Source organism: Mycteria americana, chromosome 12 (assembly GCF_035582795.1).
Source record: "Mycteria americana isolate JAX WOST 10 ecotype Jacksonville Zoo and Gardens chromosome 12, USCA_MyAme_1.0, whole genome shotgun sequence".
NCBI classification, from domain to species: Eukaryota; Metazoa; Chordata; class Aves; order Ciconiiformes; family Ciconiidae; genus Mycteria; species Mycteria americana.
In genome coordinates, this window is record NC_134376.1 from 8998730 (window position 1) to 9013902 (window position 15173).

General features: G+C 41.5%; 1 protein-coding gene across 4 annotated transcripts; it reads right to left on the reverse strand.

Annotated features, from left to right (window-relative positions):
• Positions 1-425: 425 nt before the first annotated feature.
• On the reverse strand, positions 426-14846 carry DAGLB (diacylglycerol lipase beta). Of its 4 annotated transcripts, XR_012777651.1 has the most exons (16): positions 14574-14846; positions 13758-13909; positions 11417-11591; positions 10502-10763; positions 9243-9368; positions 8135-8262; positions 6957-7083; positions 6512-6595; positions 5975-6052; positions 5495-5575; positions 5273-5400; positions 4719-4787; positions 4553-4625; positions 3271-3524; positions 1485-1759; positions 426-1359 (listed from the first exon to the last, which is right to left on the reverse strand). XR_012777651.1 is itself a non-coding variant. In XM_075515372.1 (15 exons), the coding sequence occupies exons 1-15, from the start codon at positions 14666-14668 to the stop codon at positions 1567-1569; spliced, it is 2025 nt and encodes a 674-aa protein (XP_075371487.1). In that variant the 5' UTR covers positions 14669-14846; the 3' UTR covers positions 429-1566. The 4 variants fall into 4 exon arrangements, 3 of the variants coding, with proteins under 3 accessions (XP_075371487.1, XP_075371489.1, XP_075371488.1); XM_075515372.1 differs by having other exon boundaries at positions 429-1759; XM_075515374.1 differs by having other exon boundaries at positions 430-1759; positions 14647-14845.
• Positions 14847-15173: the final 327 nt, after the last annotated feature.

The following is a 15173-nucleotide window of genomic DNA, read 5'->3' on the forward strand; positions in this document are numbered from 1 at the left end:
ATCTCCTCAGGGACATGTGCTGACCACAGGCTCCTTCACTAGTGCTTTAATGTTAAGAACTGGCATTAAATACAAGACTTGGCAACAGTTCTTTTCTTTAGAGGCCTTGCATTATCAGTTGAGTTGCTGCTTATGCAATGTTTTAAAGCTGCTGACAACCAGGGAAAAAAATACATGTTTCACTCTACTGTATGCAAACAAAAGTGCTTTTCCTCTAAAACTGTTACTTTACACTGCACCAGAGCCCTCATTTTACAAACTGTTAGTTTTTAGCTTTTTAAATTTATAGCAGTGCTCTATGCATGTTAGCTCCCCCCTCTCTCCAGGGCAGTAGCTGGCAGCCTGATGTGCTCCCCCCAGGGACCACTCTTCCTCCACTGGAGGTGGTGGGTGATGCTGGGGTCCGTGGAAGGCAGCTCCAGGAGGAAGCATGTACTAGGCTTTTCTGTTGGCTTTGACTGACGTTGCTGGATGGCGTCTAGCTCTTCCAACAGCTATAACCTAGTGACTGTTGTCACAACCCACATAGCTGAACAGTCAGGTTTTTAAAGTGTGTTTTATTTTGTCTCAATATTAAGTATCACAGCAAGAACATCCACACAGTTACTTGCAACCACATCATATTACTTATGTCTATCAATTTTAAAAAGAAATGCTGCTGAGCCTTAAAAAAAAAAAAGTTAAAACAGTTGCACACTGGAAACAAAGAATCCACTTACTTAAAATCAATACACTGGGTTATACAATTTTGACAGAATTGGCTCCGTACGCTCAGTAATCAGACCTAGGGACTAAGATGATGCCAGGGCATGAACAATATTTTTTTTCCCTTCTCATTAAATAGTTATAGTGTTAGTTTAGTTCAGTTTAAAATCAATAAAGTAGTCATGTGGATCAACAAATATCAAAGACAGGTAAAGAATATTGCACAGGTGTATCAAAGCAGCATTTAACCACAACATGCCCCCAGGGACACTACCACAATCTGTAAGAAAAATAGTGCAATCACTCAGAGCTGCCACTGGCCTGCCCGCATGCAGCCACCTGCCACAGGCTGGTCACTTACCCACCTCGAGCCACTGAGCTGGTGCAGCCCTCACGCAGGGCTGTATTGCTTTCATTGTGCTCCCTTTGTACAGTGCCCTCCAGGCTTTGCAAAGGTCGGTCACAGGGTGCCAAAGTAGAAATGGATTCTTTTATTTCTTTTAAGGTCTGGCAGGGCTCTAATGCACAGGCCAAGCTGTCCTCACGCACACACTCGCTTTGGTCGTATTCAGCTGATGCCTCGGCTCTTGTGTGCCAGCGTACGCAGGCTTAGCTAGGCCTTGTCAGACTGTTCCATTTTTGTAAAAGCTCAACCTTCAGCATCAATGAAGAATCTGTGCTTTAACCAGCAAAATACTACTCGAGGTTGCTGCAGAGGCAAGGGCATTAGGACCCTTGTTTATTTTATGCAATGTGAGAAAGTACTGAACTCCACTTACCTATGCAAGTGGAATGTATCTGTCCTGAATACTTGAAACCTGCAATGAACAAAACCCCACACACCTTTTCTTTGAGCTATGGTTATACTACATGGGTGTTACATGCTCGTGTTTGACAAGAAATACAAGATCCATGGTCCTGAGACAAACTGTTCAGAGCTTTGAGCACAACATCTGGCATGTGGTCTGTTACCATCTTGGGACTTATTAAAATGCTGCTGAAGACGGTTTCATTTGACCATCTTGCCGTATATTTAATATCGGAAGAGCACAACCTAAAAAAAGAAAAACACACCACAAATACAATGGCTCAGACTGCCAGAACTGGCTCTTAATGCCAAGCCTGGAATAGACAACCTGGAGAGTTCTGACCTTGCTCAGGGAGGAACTGGAACCATCTCACAGCAGGAAGGTGGGCTCCCAAAGAGCTACAGTTCTGACCTTCGGGAAACAGTTGGCAATGCTGCCATTCAACGTCCCTGAAGGCAGAACTACACCAAACTATACTGTGCCCTAACAGTGAGAGAAGCTATCAAATAATCCTGCTCAAAGAACCACGGAATACAGTCTGAGTAAAGGGGGTGAGGGGTTCAGCACTGCACATTCACATGGTTGGTGTCAAATTTAGGGAGTGAGTCACAGTGGTAGCAGTAGTAGACCAGACATTAGATTTAATGACGCACATACAATGTATTTAGGATTTTATGTTACAGAATGGTACATGATGGGGGCTCTTGTGTGCTAGTCCAATTAAGAAAAAAACATGATTAACTGCTGTGCTGTGGAGTAAATGAAGGAAAAGAAATGAACTCAATAAAGTAAGGTAGAAGAGCTGCCATCAAGAAAACCTGCCAGGTCACAGGTGTTAGAGTATCTAACTTGTAAAACCAGCATTAAAATCGTTAAACATTAAAGATGTGAAGCTTAAATAAAATACTAATCTACTGAACAGGACAAAAAAAAGTGAATTTCTTCTCCAGACCTTTTCTTCCCTCTTCTGTAAGGTACAGATTTATTTTTTCTTCTGTAAGATGGTCTTGTGCAAGTTAGAGGTGCTCTTATTTCTCTTTCAGAATGAAACAAGGGAGGGCAGCAAGCACTGTCTAGCCTGTGGGCTGTTTCAGGTTGTTTTGTCTAAAAAACCCAACATCAACAAAACACAAACAACCCCCCCTAAGCACAACATTGCCCCAACAAAGCCACAGTCCTCACCCTTCCAGCAGTTTCAGCTTTTCTGTTGTCTCTGTCTCACTTTCCTGCCTCCACAAAAAAGCAGCAAAGGACAGGAAACTAGAGCCTGCATGGGCACACTGGTTACTGGGGCAACTGGACCTCTCCCCTCTGGCCAGGCTGGTATTTATGGCAATATTTTACCTTTTTCTCATCACCAATATTCATGTGACTACTCAATAACTAGGTACTTTGTTATCACTTCACCACTGCCAGGACATAAGAATGCAAGATCTGCAGTCAGGTAGGAACTGCAGTGTGCCAAAGCTGACTTAACAGTCTTGCTGTTTAAAAGCATCACTTGAGCACGTGCAATATATGGGCAGAATAAAGCACGCAGGCGTGAAAAGAAACAGTTTCCAGGGCTTTAAGTGAAAGAGAAAGAAGCAGGGAGGCACAGAATAAAAACTGAAAAGCTAGCTAATGCGTAATAACCAAAGATAGGTATTGGAGATGCAGACGAGAAGCAGAGCTGGAAACATGTACTTTGAAAGTGAGAAGCAGCTTTAAGTAGATTTTAGGAAAACAAGACAGTGGCATTTATTATTCTACTTACCTCCTAGAGCTGGATTCTTCTACAATATGGATAATCTTTCCAGGAAGATACAGATGAGGATACCGAGGCGGTGAATTTAAGTGCGATTCATCCTCAAGGGCACTGTATGAAGGTGACCGATGAACCATTAAACTCTCCTCAGCTAGAAGTGGTTGGGTGAGGGCATCTTGGTTTCTACCATCCAGCTCAGTTGGGAAGTTATCTGGATCTCCTCCAAATACTTCGTACCAACACCCGCGCAGCAAAATCTGGTACTGAATTCAGTAAGAAAAACAGTCAAGTTGAGGTTTGGCATCTCTTCAAGTAACTTATTCTAGTTGTGTGCTTGCATGCACATCATCTGAAACTACGTTAAAAGATTAAAAATGACTGTATGCACATGCTCCCCAAACTTTTTGTTTGATAAAATCTCCTTACCGAATTTTCTCCACAGTAACACCTATTTTGCTGCTATCTAACCCAAGCTACTAGTAACACTACAGAAAACATTACAGTCTTTACCAGTTGAGTTATTCTGTGTGGATTCTGCTCTGCAGATTTAAGTTTTCTTGCACCTGCAACTTCTAACTCTCGGTCATCTTTTTCTGTATTTACGACGTCACCCAGGCACTCTACATGACCCCTGATCCTGGGACTACATGGAAATCTTGTAGGTACAGCAGGTCTAACTTTAGATGTTCAGAAATTAATCTTTTCAGTTTTGAATCTTTAAGCCACTCCTCTATACCTCCACTATAATCTTGCCTGACACCACACTGTTCCAGCACTTTCAAAACTGTTTCTCACTAACAGGAAAAAGAAAAGGTAAGCAATTAACACCATAACAGAGAAATGTTGCTTTCCAAGTGAATTCTGAAGGCAAAATTTAAATAAAACCACTAATTTGTTTACTTACAGATACTAAATGGTTATTAAAGTAAGTAATCTTTCTGATTTTTCATCATTTTAGCTGTTCCCTCCGCCTTTCTTTTCATGTTCATTTTTTAATAGTTCCCTTTATCAGCAAAACTAGCAAACAGATCATTTCAGGTCTTGGATGTTGTGCACAGATGCCTTACAGGTCTTGCTGAATCTTAATTTCCAACAAGACAGCTTTATAGGATAAGCTGTAATCCAATGACATACCAGTGTCGCTAAATTAAAAACACACACTTTTGTTCCAAAACACAATTGTCACTCTCATCATTAAGATCAAAATGCACAAATTGTCATGTCATGAAAGCTGGGGCTTAACCCAGCTAACAATTCCACTGACTTATAGCCAGGAACTGCATTTAGTTACCTTGGGTCTGTTGCAGTTTGCCACAATTCTCACTATTCTCCTCTTTAAGTCCTCCATGTTGGGCATACTTAACCTGTTTAAACACACATAGAAGAAAGGAAAGAAAAGCCTCCTATTCTCTGCAACGCATCCCTGAAAGAACAATTTAAAAATACTTCCATCTCACCTTGCAACAAGGTCCTTTCCAACAATGACTGAAACAGTGAAGTGCTTAGTGTAATCTGCAAGTGATTTGCTTAAGGAAAAAAAAAGACACCCTTTAGATACACTAAAGAGATAGGCACACTTTAGTTTTATGATTATAATTCAATAAAAATACAAATATGTGGCAACAGCAGCAGCATTTGCAGTCAGTTCTTCAGTAGGCTTTCAGACCTACTTGCTACAGATGACAGAGTAATTGGAGTGCTGATTATAACGGTATGTGTAGATGTCAAACAGGCCAAGCTAGACTAGTCAGGCAAGCATTTTATTTCCGAAACACTTTTTTTAAACTCTAATTATACTATCTGATAAAATTCACTAGATGTATTTCACTCTGTAATACTCCCCCAAGAACTCAACTGTAACTTGAGATGGAGCAAATCTGGTTCTAGTGGAGAAGGTATAAACAAACTTAACACAGACAAGCCCAGAGTTATCACCTAACATACTTGTCAACTACCTTGAAGATTTTTACATCTTAGACACAGAACCAAGTAACAGAAGTCTCATATTTACCTTAGAAGTCCTCCTGGAGGAGAAAAGGCATAACATCTTAATGTTGGGAAAGAGTTCCTGAGCATGATCGCCAATATAGAAGCTGTTCCACCACCCAAACTGTGACCAACTATTACAAGTTTATATTCCTATAGACAGAAAGAAAAGACTGAAACATAGACGACACAGAAAAAGCTCTGTGTAATTTTTCTGGCAAACAAAATTATTTGGAAGGTAACTTACTGGAGCAATTGTGAAAGCCTGGTTTAAAATTCCATCATTTATTAGCTTTCGATAAATGTAATTTGCAGCTTGAGTTATTCCCTACAAGAGAGCATTTAAAGTTAGAAGAGAAAGGTACATCTAATCTGAAGTGTGATACATGTATACTTTAAACACAACACCATCACAGAACAACTTTCTTTTTGCAAAGCCGGTCTCTTTTAACATGCTCCTCACAGAGGTCTAGTTATAACCAAGTGGTCTTGTACATAATGGTTAAAAAGTTTTTGGAATATTTAATAAGGGCATAAGGTCTGACAAGAGGATTACAAATTCTACCTTGCAGTTCCAGAGGCAGTATTTGATGCAACAACCAAGTCACGGAAATAATTTGTGCAATCCATCTCACAAGGAGAATACTCTTCTGTTTAACTAAAGGATCCCAGGTGTTTATAGTTTTCTTACTGCTGAGATTTATAAACAGCTACAGACTGCACACACCTTATGCACAAAGCCATTCTCTAGAACATCCTCTAGTGTCAAGTCTTCACAATCTGCTGACAGATCAGTAAGAATGTCCTGTAAACAAGACAGCTTTTGTCAGATGTCTCTGCAGGGCTTCATGGCTCATGGGTCGTGCTCTCCTACTCAACATTGTCATGGGGACATCGACACGCTGACTGCCAAGTGTGTAAGCAACAAAACACAACCCACCATAAAGCACGAACCCAAGCAAGTACATAGAGCAATCACAATTCTGATTTCAGCAACTATTTCCAAGCTGCAAACACCCACATTACGAATGCACCTCCACTCATAGTAAAAAGGAATTACCATGGCCTGCCCTCCACACTCTCTTCCAGTGGCACAGGGAGTATTACCCACCCAAGGACAGGAGGGCTTACAACTTAAGCCTGGAACTCACTCATACCTGTGAGTGAGTTATTTTTACATGTGCCAGCATAACACAATTTACTCTAGATACTATGAGTTCAGCCGTTTCTATAAAGCTAATTATTTTTATCAGATGGATGGTACCTCAAAAGACAAGGTTCCTCGCACTGCAACCACAATAGCTTCTTTTTTGTGATCCAAAGCAACAAAAAATGGAATCTCATAGATCTGGAGGGGAAAAATGTCATCAGTAAAGACACCAACTTTTTATAAGAGTAAGCATTTGTTCTCACCTTCTGAAAGCTCTCTTATTGAGCTCTCTATTGTGTTATGGAAAGAAACTGAACTATTTTCTTATCAAGTTATAAGTGCCTTTTTTGCAATACTGAGACAGATTTAAGTCAATGGTTTTGTGGCTGTTCCCTTGGATTAGAAAAAAAAATCAGAACTGAATGTTTCAGGGCCTGTTTTCATTTGGCTTTGCATCTTGCACGTTATAAATGCTGAAGACAAAGTAGAAACTTCACCCCTCACTTCTACTGAATTAATCACTAAGTTTTTTTTCTGAATGCCTGTCCAGATTGTTTACCTTGTTATGAAAACTGATATGAATGAAGTCTCTGTACTGCAGTCCTGTTATTTTTAGGATGGATCCAAAGTGAAAGTTATGACGATCACTGCCAGTTATATCAGAATCTGTTGGTCTACTTCCGCAACTAACAAACACAGAAGAGAAAAACTTTCATGTTCAAATTTTTTAGGTTTCCTTTCAAGGAATCAAACTCAGTTACATTTGCAGAAGGATTTCTGCCAGCAGTCAAATGCCCCCCCCCCCCCCCCCCCTTTTTTTTTTTAATTTTCTGTTGTTTGTTTTTGTTTGGTTGGTTTTTTTGCAATAGTATCAGTAGTCTGGTACAAGATGTTACCTCTGCCCACAGACCTGGTTTTGCCTGAGCAGCATGCCATACATTTTCAATTCAAGGACTGGCAAATACACCATTGCTACAGGACTATCAGCAGAGCAAACAATGCAGTAAGAAAAAAATTCTTAAGACTACAGGCCAACAACAGAACATACAAACAAGCAAAAAGGAAATTCAAAACAAATTCTGTACAGCAGGCTTATCTCATGTTTTATCCATTGTATTATGCAGTATTTTTTTTTCCAAGTCATTTATATTTCAGTAGGTTAAATAATTTCATGTTACTAATTAAGAAAATCATGGTTACAGTCACAAATGTCAGTGGTCACTTAAATATACAGTAATCCTACACAGCATTATGCATACTTCAATTCTGACTGTAACTGGCTTTTGAGTAAAGGGGCAAAGGGAATAAAATGGAGGCTGGAGGGACAGGTAACTTTTGCTAATTCCTTTAAGACAGGGAAAACTGTTGATACACTTTTATTTCTATACATACATATATGCCCAAAAGGTAGCTCTAAAAAGCCTCATTTTGAAACATTTGATTTAATTCCAATTCTTCCTTTGTCATCTTGCTAAATTAATTTTATTTATTTCAATCACAAACTTTTCTTAAGAAACAAAAGCTATTCTGTTTCTGAGGGTGGAAAGATGTTGGAATTTTGTTTCTACTTTGATGATTGAATTTGTGAAAGACAACTCTACCAGTCAAGCTCATGTACTCCCCAAGAGTGATATAATTTAATGCAACAAAAATACTGCTACTGAAACTATTTTATTTCTGCTAATGCTAATTAAGTAAAAGGAAGCTATGTGTTTTTAAGTTCTTGATCGAACCTACCAGTCACCACTGAGCTTACAGAGTGCAGTAAATGGGCTGGTGTATATGTAGTAAGGCCAGCCATAAGCAGCTGCAGCAAACAGCATATAGTGAGCAGCATTCTCCAGTTCGATATCCAAATCATCTGTCTGAAAGGACACAAGGAAAGAAAAGGAAGGAGAGGAAGAAAGGTGTGTTAGGCAGCCCCAGAATAAAACCTGAACACAGACTAGTGAAAATCAAGGCATGATGAAATACGCACTATCCAAAAGGAAAACCTCAAGGTCTAAGAGGAACTAAAAATAGCCACCCATATTCCAGGAAAAAGTCTGTGTTTGTTTGCATAGCTACGCAGCTCAAGAATCTTGAAAAGCTCTCATTAAATTAGTTTCTTCCAACACTTACACACTGATAAGCTCAATACCAAAACCAGCATTCATTCCAAATATGTTACTTAAGGATGTCAAAGGAACGGCTAAACAGTCTGAGGCAGATCTCTCTGGTAAGGACTTTTAAAGTATGACCCCATCATATTGGCTGGATTCAAAAGAAAGTTGATAGAAACACACTGGTTGAAGTAGAACTATATATCTCTATGAAACACAGACCAAAAGAAGGTAAAATAATTTACAAAGGCATATTACCATAGAAGACTAGCAAAAATCAATTAACAAACTGTAACCCATCATCTGCAAGCATTTAAAAGATGCTATTTTTGCTTCTTACCTTGCCTGGATATTTGCAGCAGACATAATTTAAACAAACCACAATACTAAAAGACTAGCTTTTCAGTTCTATGCAAATAGCACTAAATACTAATTTTCTCTCCGTTCCCTTTCTCTCCCAGCTCTTCAACAATGACCAAATGTCCTAAACGGTTCCTTTTTGCACTTAATTCCCCGTTCATGTTTAAGTTCTACTTATGCAAAAACAGACAAATGTTTTGATTGCAAACTCATCGATATGTTTTCACTGCATTTATTAACAATTTAAATTGTTGTGACTTTTTATAGTAGTGTTTCATTTTGTTAAAAAACCAAAAACCCTTTGGACAAGAACTGCATTTCCATTTGGTCTGGCACCACCTCCTAGAGTAATTGCACCAGAGGCTGCAACAACCCTATCTTACCACAAGAGATGATGGAGAATGACTTAGGACTTCTTCAGGCTCTTTTGGGCAACTTTCCATTTTATCTTGCTCTTGATGGAGCAGAGTCAAACCAGCTGCTATGTCACTTGGCACCAGATCAGTGTCCTGTACAAAGAAATGAAAGAGCGCTTAAAACCATCCCACACCTCAACATGGCAAAACTATCTATCTCATAAGAAAATGCACATGGAATTATATTTTTTCAGTTTATATAAATACATTTCACTCAGAGACAATGTGCACTGGAGAAACAGGTCACAGCAGCATCTAATCTCCCGCTGCCCCTTTTGTACATATTGAATGTTTTCTTCAGTAACACTGATGACAATTCTACACGTGAATTTCATCACTTAAAATACCCAGCAGAGGACCTGCTCAGCCATATAGCAAATAATGATCCAGACGTTATTGATCACAGTTCTACACCACTATGTGAAAAGCTCTATGTGAAAAGTCCTCTATACTGAGAACTACTAAGAAGGATTTCACGCAGGAGAAGGCTGAAGGGTTTTTATCCAACTATCTGGGGCAGTCATCTCTCCATATGACTTATACCATTTACCCTATAAAACACTGAGTAGGCTGTAGCTATAAATCAGCACACCCAAGTACTGCTTAATAACAAGAACTACTAGTCTTGAAATCATCAACAGATTTCAAAGTCAACATTGAACTGTAACTGCCCAAGCACTAGGTGACATAAATGTGAGCTAAATAAACACTATGCAGACTCCGATTTGGCAGATGCGCTCTGTGTCCATAAGGCAACTTCCTGCATGTGCACACTCTAGTCTGGTACGTGCTCGGAATAGGAAGACTGCCTTAACGTCCTGTGGGGCTCATTTTTTTAATAGTCAGAAAGTAGTCTGATTCTCTGCTACAAGTATGACTCCTTACTCATTGTCAGTAGGAAAAATGCCTCCATCTTCACATATTGAGGAAAAGAAACTCACCCTTGTTCTCCTGACTAGATACTCACCTAAGGACAAAGAGTACTGTTTTCTCACAGCCCTTCACACTCGTGAAGGGAGAGAAACCTTTGTTAAAGGGAGGGGAAAATCAGTGTTGTACACTTGTACAAGAATCACTTTTAATTTTGAAATTAGCATATTCAAAACCTTATTTCAAGGCACAGGGTTGTAGGGACCTCTAGCTGAACAAACATACATGTGTGTTGCAACATTTGCAAATTCAGAGTTAGTCAAAAAACAGAACATAAAAAAAGCTTTCCATCTTACTGAAAAGTAGGTGCGGAAAAGCTCTGCGATGCTTGTAAAAGCCACTCGATGATCATCATCTTGCACAATACAACAACACAGTAACCTGATTCTTTTTTCCCAGACTCTGGTGGCAGTGTTCTTCATATTATATAGCAATTGCCCTGACTGACTGCTTTCCAGGTTCCGATTTACACTATCGGTGAGATAAAACGTCTTTTTCCCCCCAAGTGGATCAAACACGATTACAGCTCCAATGATGGTAAAGATGATGATAACCCAGCTGCAAAACAGAAGGAAGTGGAATAAGACGACTGTGAAACCAGATAGTTCTGACAAGTATGCAAGAAACACAACTATAGATCTTGACAGACAGAAAACAAAGTTAGGCATGAAATACTGTATGAACACCATCTGTTACTGTCTTAAGGGCGCACATTTTGTTAACGGGCTTTCAATCCACTAGGCACAAGAACAAGGCTGTCAGCTCATTTCACATAGGGCACCAAACTCAAAATCTCAGCCCTCTGCTTTGGAAATAGCAACCCAGATGCATGAAGGCTCCATTTTTCACTACCAGTTAAGTGATCTAGTTACTATGCTCTTCACATTTATCCAGTTTTCTACATTCCCATCTATCCCTCTTACCCTGTCTGATCTTCACCTCCTTTCTTTCACCCTAGCATCTGCTCTTGCAAGGCAAGAAGCTCAAGCTTCTTTATGGAAGCATATAAACTCATGCTAGCTGTCTAGACTTAAAAAGCCTTCGCCGTTCACAATGAAAACTCTTATATGAGAAGCCAAAATAATTTATAGGAAATATCAAAGCCTCCAACTGCTGGAAAAGCCTTCAATGAACACATACAAGACAAGTGTAAGCAGCATTTCTGTTTCAGGTACACTGTCAAGCTTTGATTTTTTGGGGGACACCTTTACCTTGCAATAACTGTCCCAATGATGACATTTATCACAGTCTTCTCGCAGTGCACACTGCTGTCTGACACCCATACAGCTCCTACAACAGCCCAGATGAATTCAGGCAAACAGAGAAGTAGGCGAGTATAAAGTAGCTTGGGAAGTGATTTTCTTGGGCCTGGATTAGAAATTGTTCCTGAAATTACAGGGAGAATTTAAAACAAGAGCTGTTTATGGATGCATCTTAAGTATCTAAAATCCTACTCAGATATATGAACTTTTTGAGCTTAACAGAAAGTAAGAAACTTAAATGAAACTGAAAGTATTCTCATACTAATGGAAAGCTATCACTGAAGCCGAGAAAAACAACAACGGGTTTATAGCTGTGATTCTTAGAATCTACTTTACTAATACCCAAAACCACTCTCTAGTCAGAGACAGTTCTGCAGCAAACTTGAGGCAGTAGTGCTGTGCCCAGCATAAGCCAAAGCGGCACACTGGAGCGTTGCCTCACCTACAGGTTCTTACGACTTTTGGTGCCAGCTTTTATTATTATTCTATTTAGCTTTCAGTTGGCTGAATATTTCATTTTTAGATCCTACTTTGCAGGGCTACAATGAAGTCTGTACACTGAGTCACGAAATAACAAGTTCATTCACATTTTTATTTAGGAGAAAAAATTTATTTAGGAGGACCATTACCAGGACAATACTTTTCAGACTATTTTCTGTATTGTTAGCTTACTAGTAACCTCTTCCTTTTAGCACTCTTAAAATAAAAAAGGGAGTAATTTTTTGGCCAGCTCAGGTCCTTAAACCAGTTTGTTGATCGCAAGGTAACGAAGTGGTGGGGCATGCGTGCTCATGTGCAGGCAGGTTAATTTGTAAAGGCTTAAAACACTGCAGAAAACAACAACTTTGGAAACTATTTTCCAACTGTAAAGCTGTGGCTCACATCCAGTGACAAAGCTGTTTAAAAAGCCCTTGATCCAGTGGTCACTTCTTCCCATTCCTGGGTTGTAGCCTGTACTGCAGCAGCATAGTTGCTTACAGACACAATCAGATGGAACTGTGGGTCCTGAAAACAACTTCTTTCCTTTCCCAGCACCACAACCTAGTGTATGAGTTCTCCAGTCAGGCTCACCACTGGCATCACTAACGCCCGCATCAGTACAGTGCAAGGGGTGGTGCAAGAACCATTGCTCTCAAACCCACACATTATAACCACAGTCCAAGACATCTCACCGTTAATTTTGTTAGAAATTCAGCCTCAGAATTCTTCCATTTCTTAGTTATAATGGCCTCATAGCTGTACTTTTATACTGAACAAGGCTCTTTTCTCCCTGCTATTTGCAGTTACATCTCTCACCTCCTCAACTTTGATATAAATATAAATAGCATAACTTGGCTAATCTTCCTTTCCCTCCTCTAGAAACTGTAGGAAAAGCAGTGGTTAGATTCAAGGCCAGGATTATCATCCCCATCTCTGCTCTGTCATACTTTCTCTTCATGCACTTTTTATGCTTCTTTCCACTTACATTATTTAAACACTCTTTTATTTACAGTGCTGAGAGAACCAATATATTAGAAATTGTGGGGTCTCAGCTATTACTCCAGAGACCACACACATATTTCAAATTAATCTTCCTAGCATTACTTTGATAATGAGGTGCCACACACATATTTCAAATTAATCTTCCTAGCATTACTTTGATAATGAGGTGCCTCAGCAGGAAAAAAGCATTCCTAGCATTTTTTAAACCCAAATGAACCATTTCTACAAATGACTAGAAGTTGCATTGGTGTCCTTACTTCTGTTTAGCCATTCACTTCAAGCTGTAAGTCCTGTTCTATTTAACAGTACTTACTGCGTTAGTTTACTATGACAGTTACATGGATCATGTTCCTATGGGTGTTTTTTCCCAAGCAACCCACTGCAGATCATGAACTTTCACAAGATATGACTGAATCTGCCTATGCAAGGCAAAGCTAACATGATACTTCAAGTGAGAAATTGCTTTTGGATAAATTCCCCTAAATTCCTGTCAGAGAGGTTAAGTGGGTCATGTATTAACAAGGTCATGTATTAACGGTGAATGTAGAGGAAGTTTTCAAGACGCTCTTATGGCAATGAACATATCACCATCAGCTGCACTAAGCTATTGTTTTAGATTCCTGACTAACAGAGGTTAATACTATTAAAGCAAATATATTCATGCTGACAGTTTCTCTAGTTTGACTACCATTACAGCACATAAACTTTTTCGCATTTTTTTTAATGTCAACTCCAGATTAAAAAACCATATATATTACAATCCTACTAGATAAATATAAAATACAAAATGTTATTATTCACTATTTACCTTGCATACTGATGTACACAAGAGCAGATAACGCACATATTATAGAAGCCAGGAGAATGAGGAGGACAAGCAAGTAGCTGTGCAGTAATTCTCCCCCAGGACAGTTAAACTGCCCCTTGTGAACTGTGTAAAGAGCAAGAATTCCAATCCACCTACAGAAAAGTAAGATTATAAAAGTTACAGTTGCAAGGGAAAAGCGCATACTGCAAAGGGATCACCCGATAAACAGTTTTCATCTTAATGAAAGCATTCCACAAAGATTAACAGAAAGGGCGCTGTTATACAAGGAATTGCTCAGAATGAAATGACTATACGAATACTCAGCAGTAATTACAACAAAGTCGTTTACGGACCGAGCAACAGACTCCCTTTACGGTGCTACTCGTTTCCACAGATCCCAAAGAACCTAGGCTGATCTAAACGAAGGAACCATCGTATTAATTCCTGAAGTAACGAAACCATACTAGCACTAGTCAGCCGTTAAATACAACCAAGCCGTTACGGTTCCGCGCGTACAGAAGACGGCGCAGTAATTACACGGCGCTCCGGTATCGTGTCAGCCAAGGGGCTCTACCTCAAACCCGCCGCTTTCCTCCCCAGCGATGAGACGCCTCAGATGAAGGGGGCAACGCTACCGCTCGCGTCCGAGAAAGCCAGTCAGCCGCAGGCGGGCCGTAAATTCCGCCCACCGGCGGGAGGACCCGGCGGCGAGCGGCAGCCGCGCCGGGAAGCGGCTCCCGAGGCGAGGCGGCAATCGCCGGCCCGACCGGCCCGTCCCTGCGGGCGCGGAGGTAACGGCCCCGCGCACCGCCTTACCACACCAGCCTGACGAAGAGCTCAAAGGCCCCCGGGAGGACGAAGTCGTCGCTGCCGATGGCCCAGCGCCTACCGAACACCACCAGCCCCGGCATCCTGCTGGCCGCACTGCCGCCGCCGCCGCCGCTCCGTCACGGGCGCCCGAGCACCTGCACCTGCGCCGGCCCCGCCCTAACGGGCTGCCCTCGCCCGCGGCCAGCGCCGCCGCCCGCTGCCCCCACGGGCCACGCCGCCCACCCGGCGGCAGGCGGTACGTCACGGGAAGCGTCACGTGTCATGACGCACCACGCGGCGCCCCAAACCACCCTGTGGGCATGCCCCTCCCTCCCCCCCGACTGGGCCAAGCCGCGCACGCGCCCTAGACGGCCCCGGCCTTCCCGCCGCTCCGCGCTCAGACGGCTGGGGGAGGCGGGGCTTTTCACCCATGCGCGTGCGCAGAGGCCACACGAGGCTGGAAGCCCGCCTTGCCCCGCCCGGGGCGCAGGCGCATGCGCGGAGCGCCCAGGAGGGGTGGCAGCGAACGTCGGCGTGGGCTTGGCGGCGGCGGTCGGCGAGCCGGACGCGGGGACACCGGCCGTTAAACTGCCGCTGCAGCTGCAG

What these genes read in the sequence shown, in the direction of transcription:
- DAGLB (XM_075515372.1), bottom strand. Translation starts at nt 14,668, where the DNA reads ATGCCGGGGCTGGTGGTGTTCGGTAGGCGCTGGGCCATCGGCAGCGAC. An exon ending in ATTGGGACAGTTATTGCAAG is followed by an intron (nt 10,764 to 11,416) that starts GTAAAGGTGTCC and finishes TCTGTTTTGCAG; the next exon opens with CTGGGTTATCATCATCTTTA. An exon ending in GAGGAACCTTGTCTTTTGAG is followed by an intron (nt 6,053 to 6,511) that starts GTACCATCCATC and finishes TCTTGTTTACAG; the next exon opens with GACATTCTTACTGATCTGTC.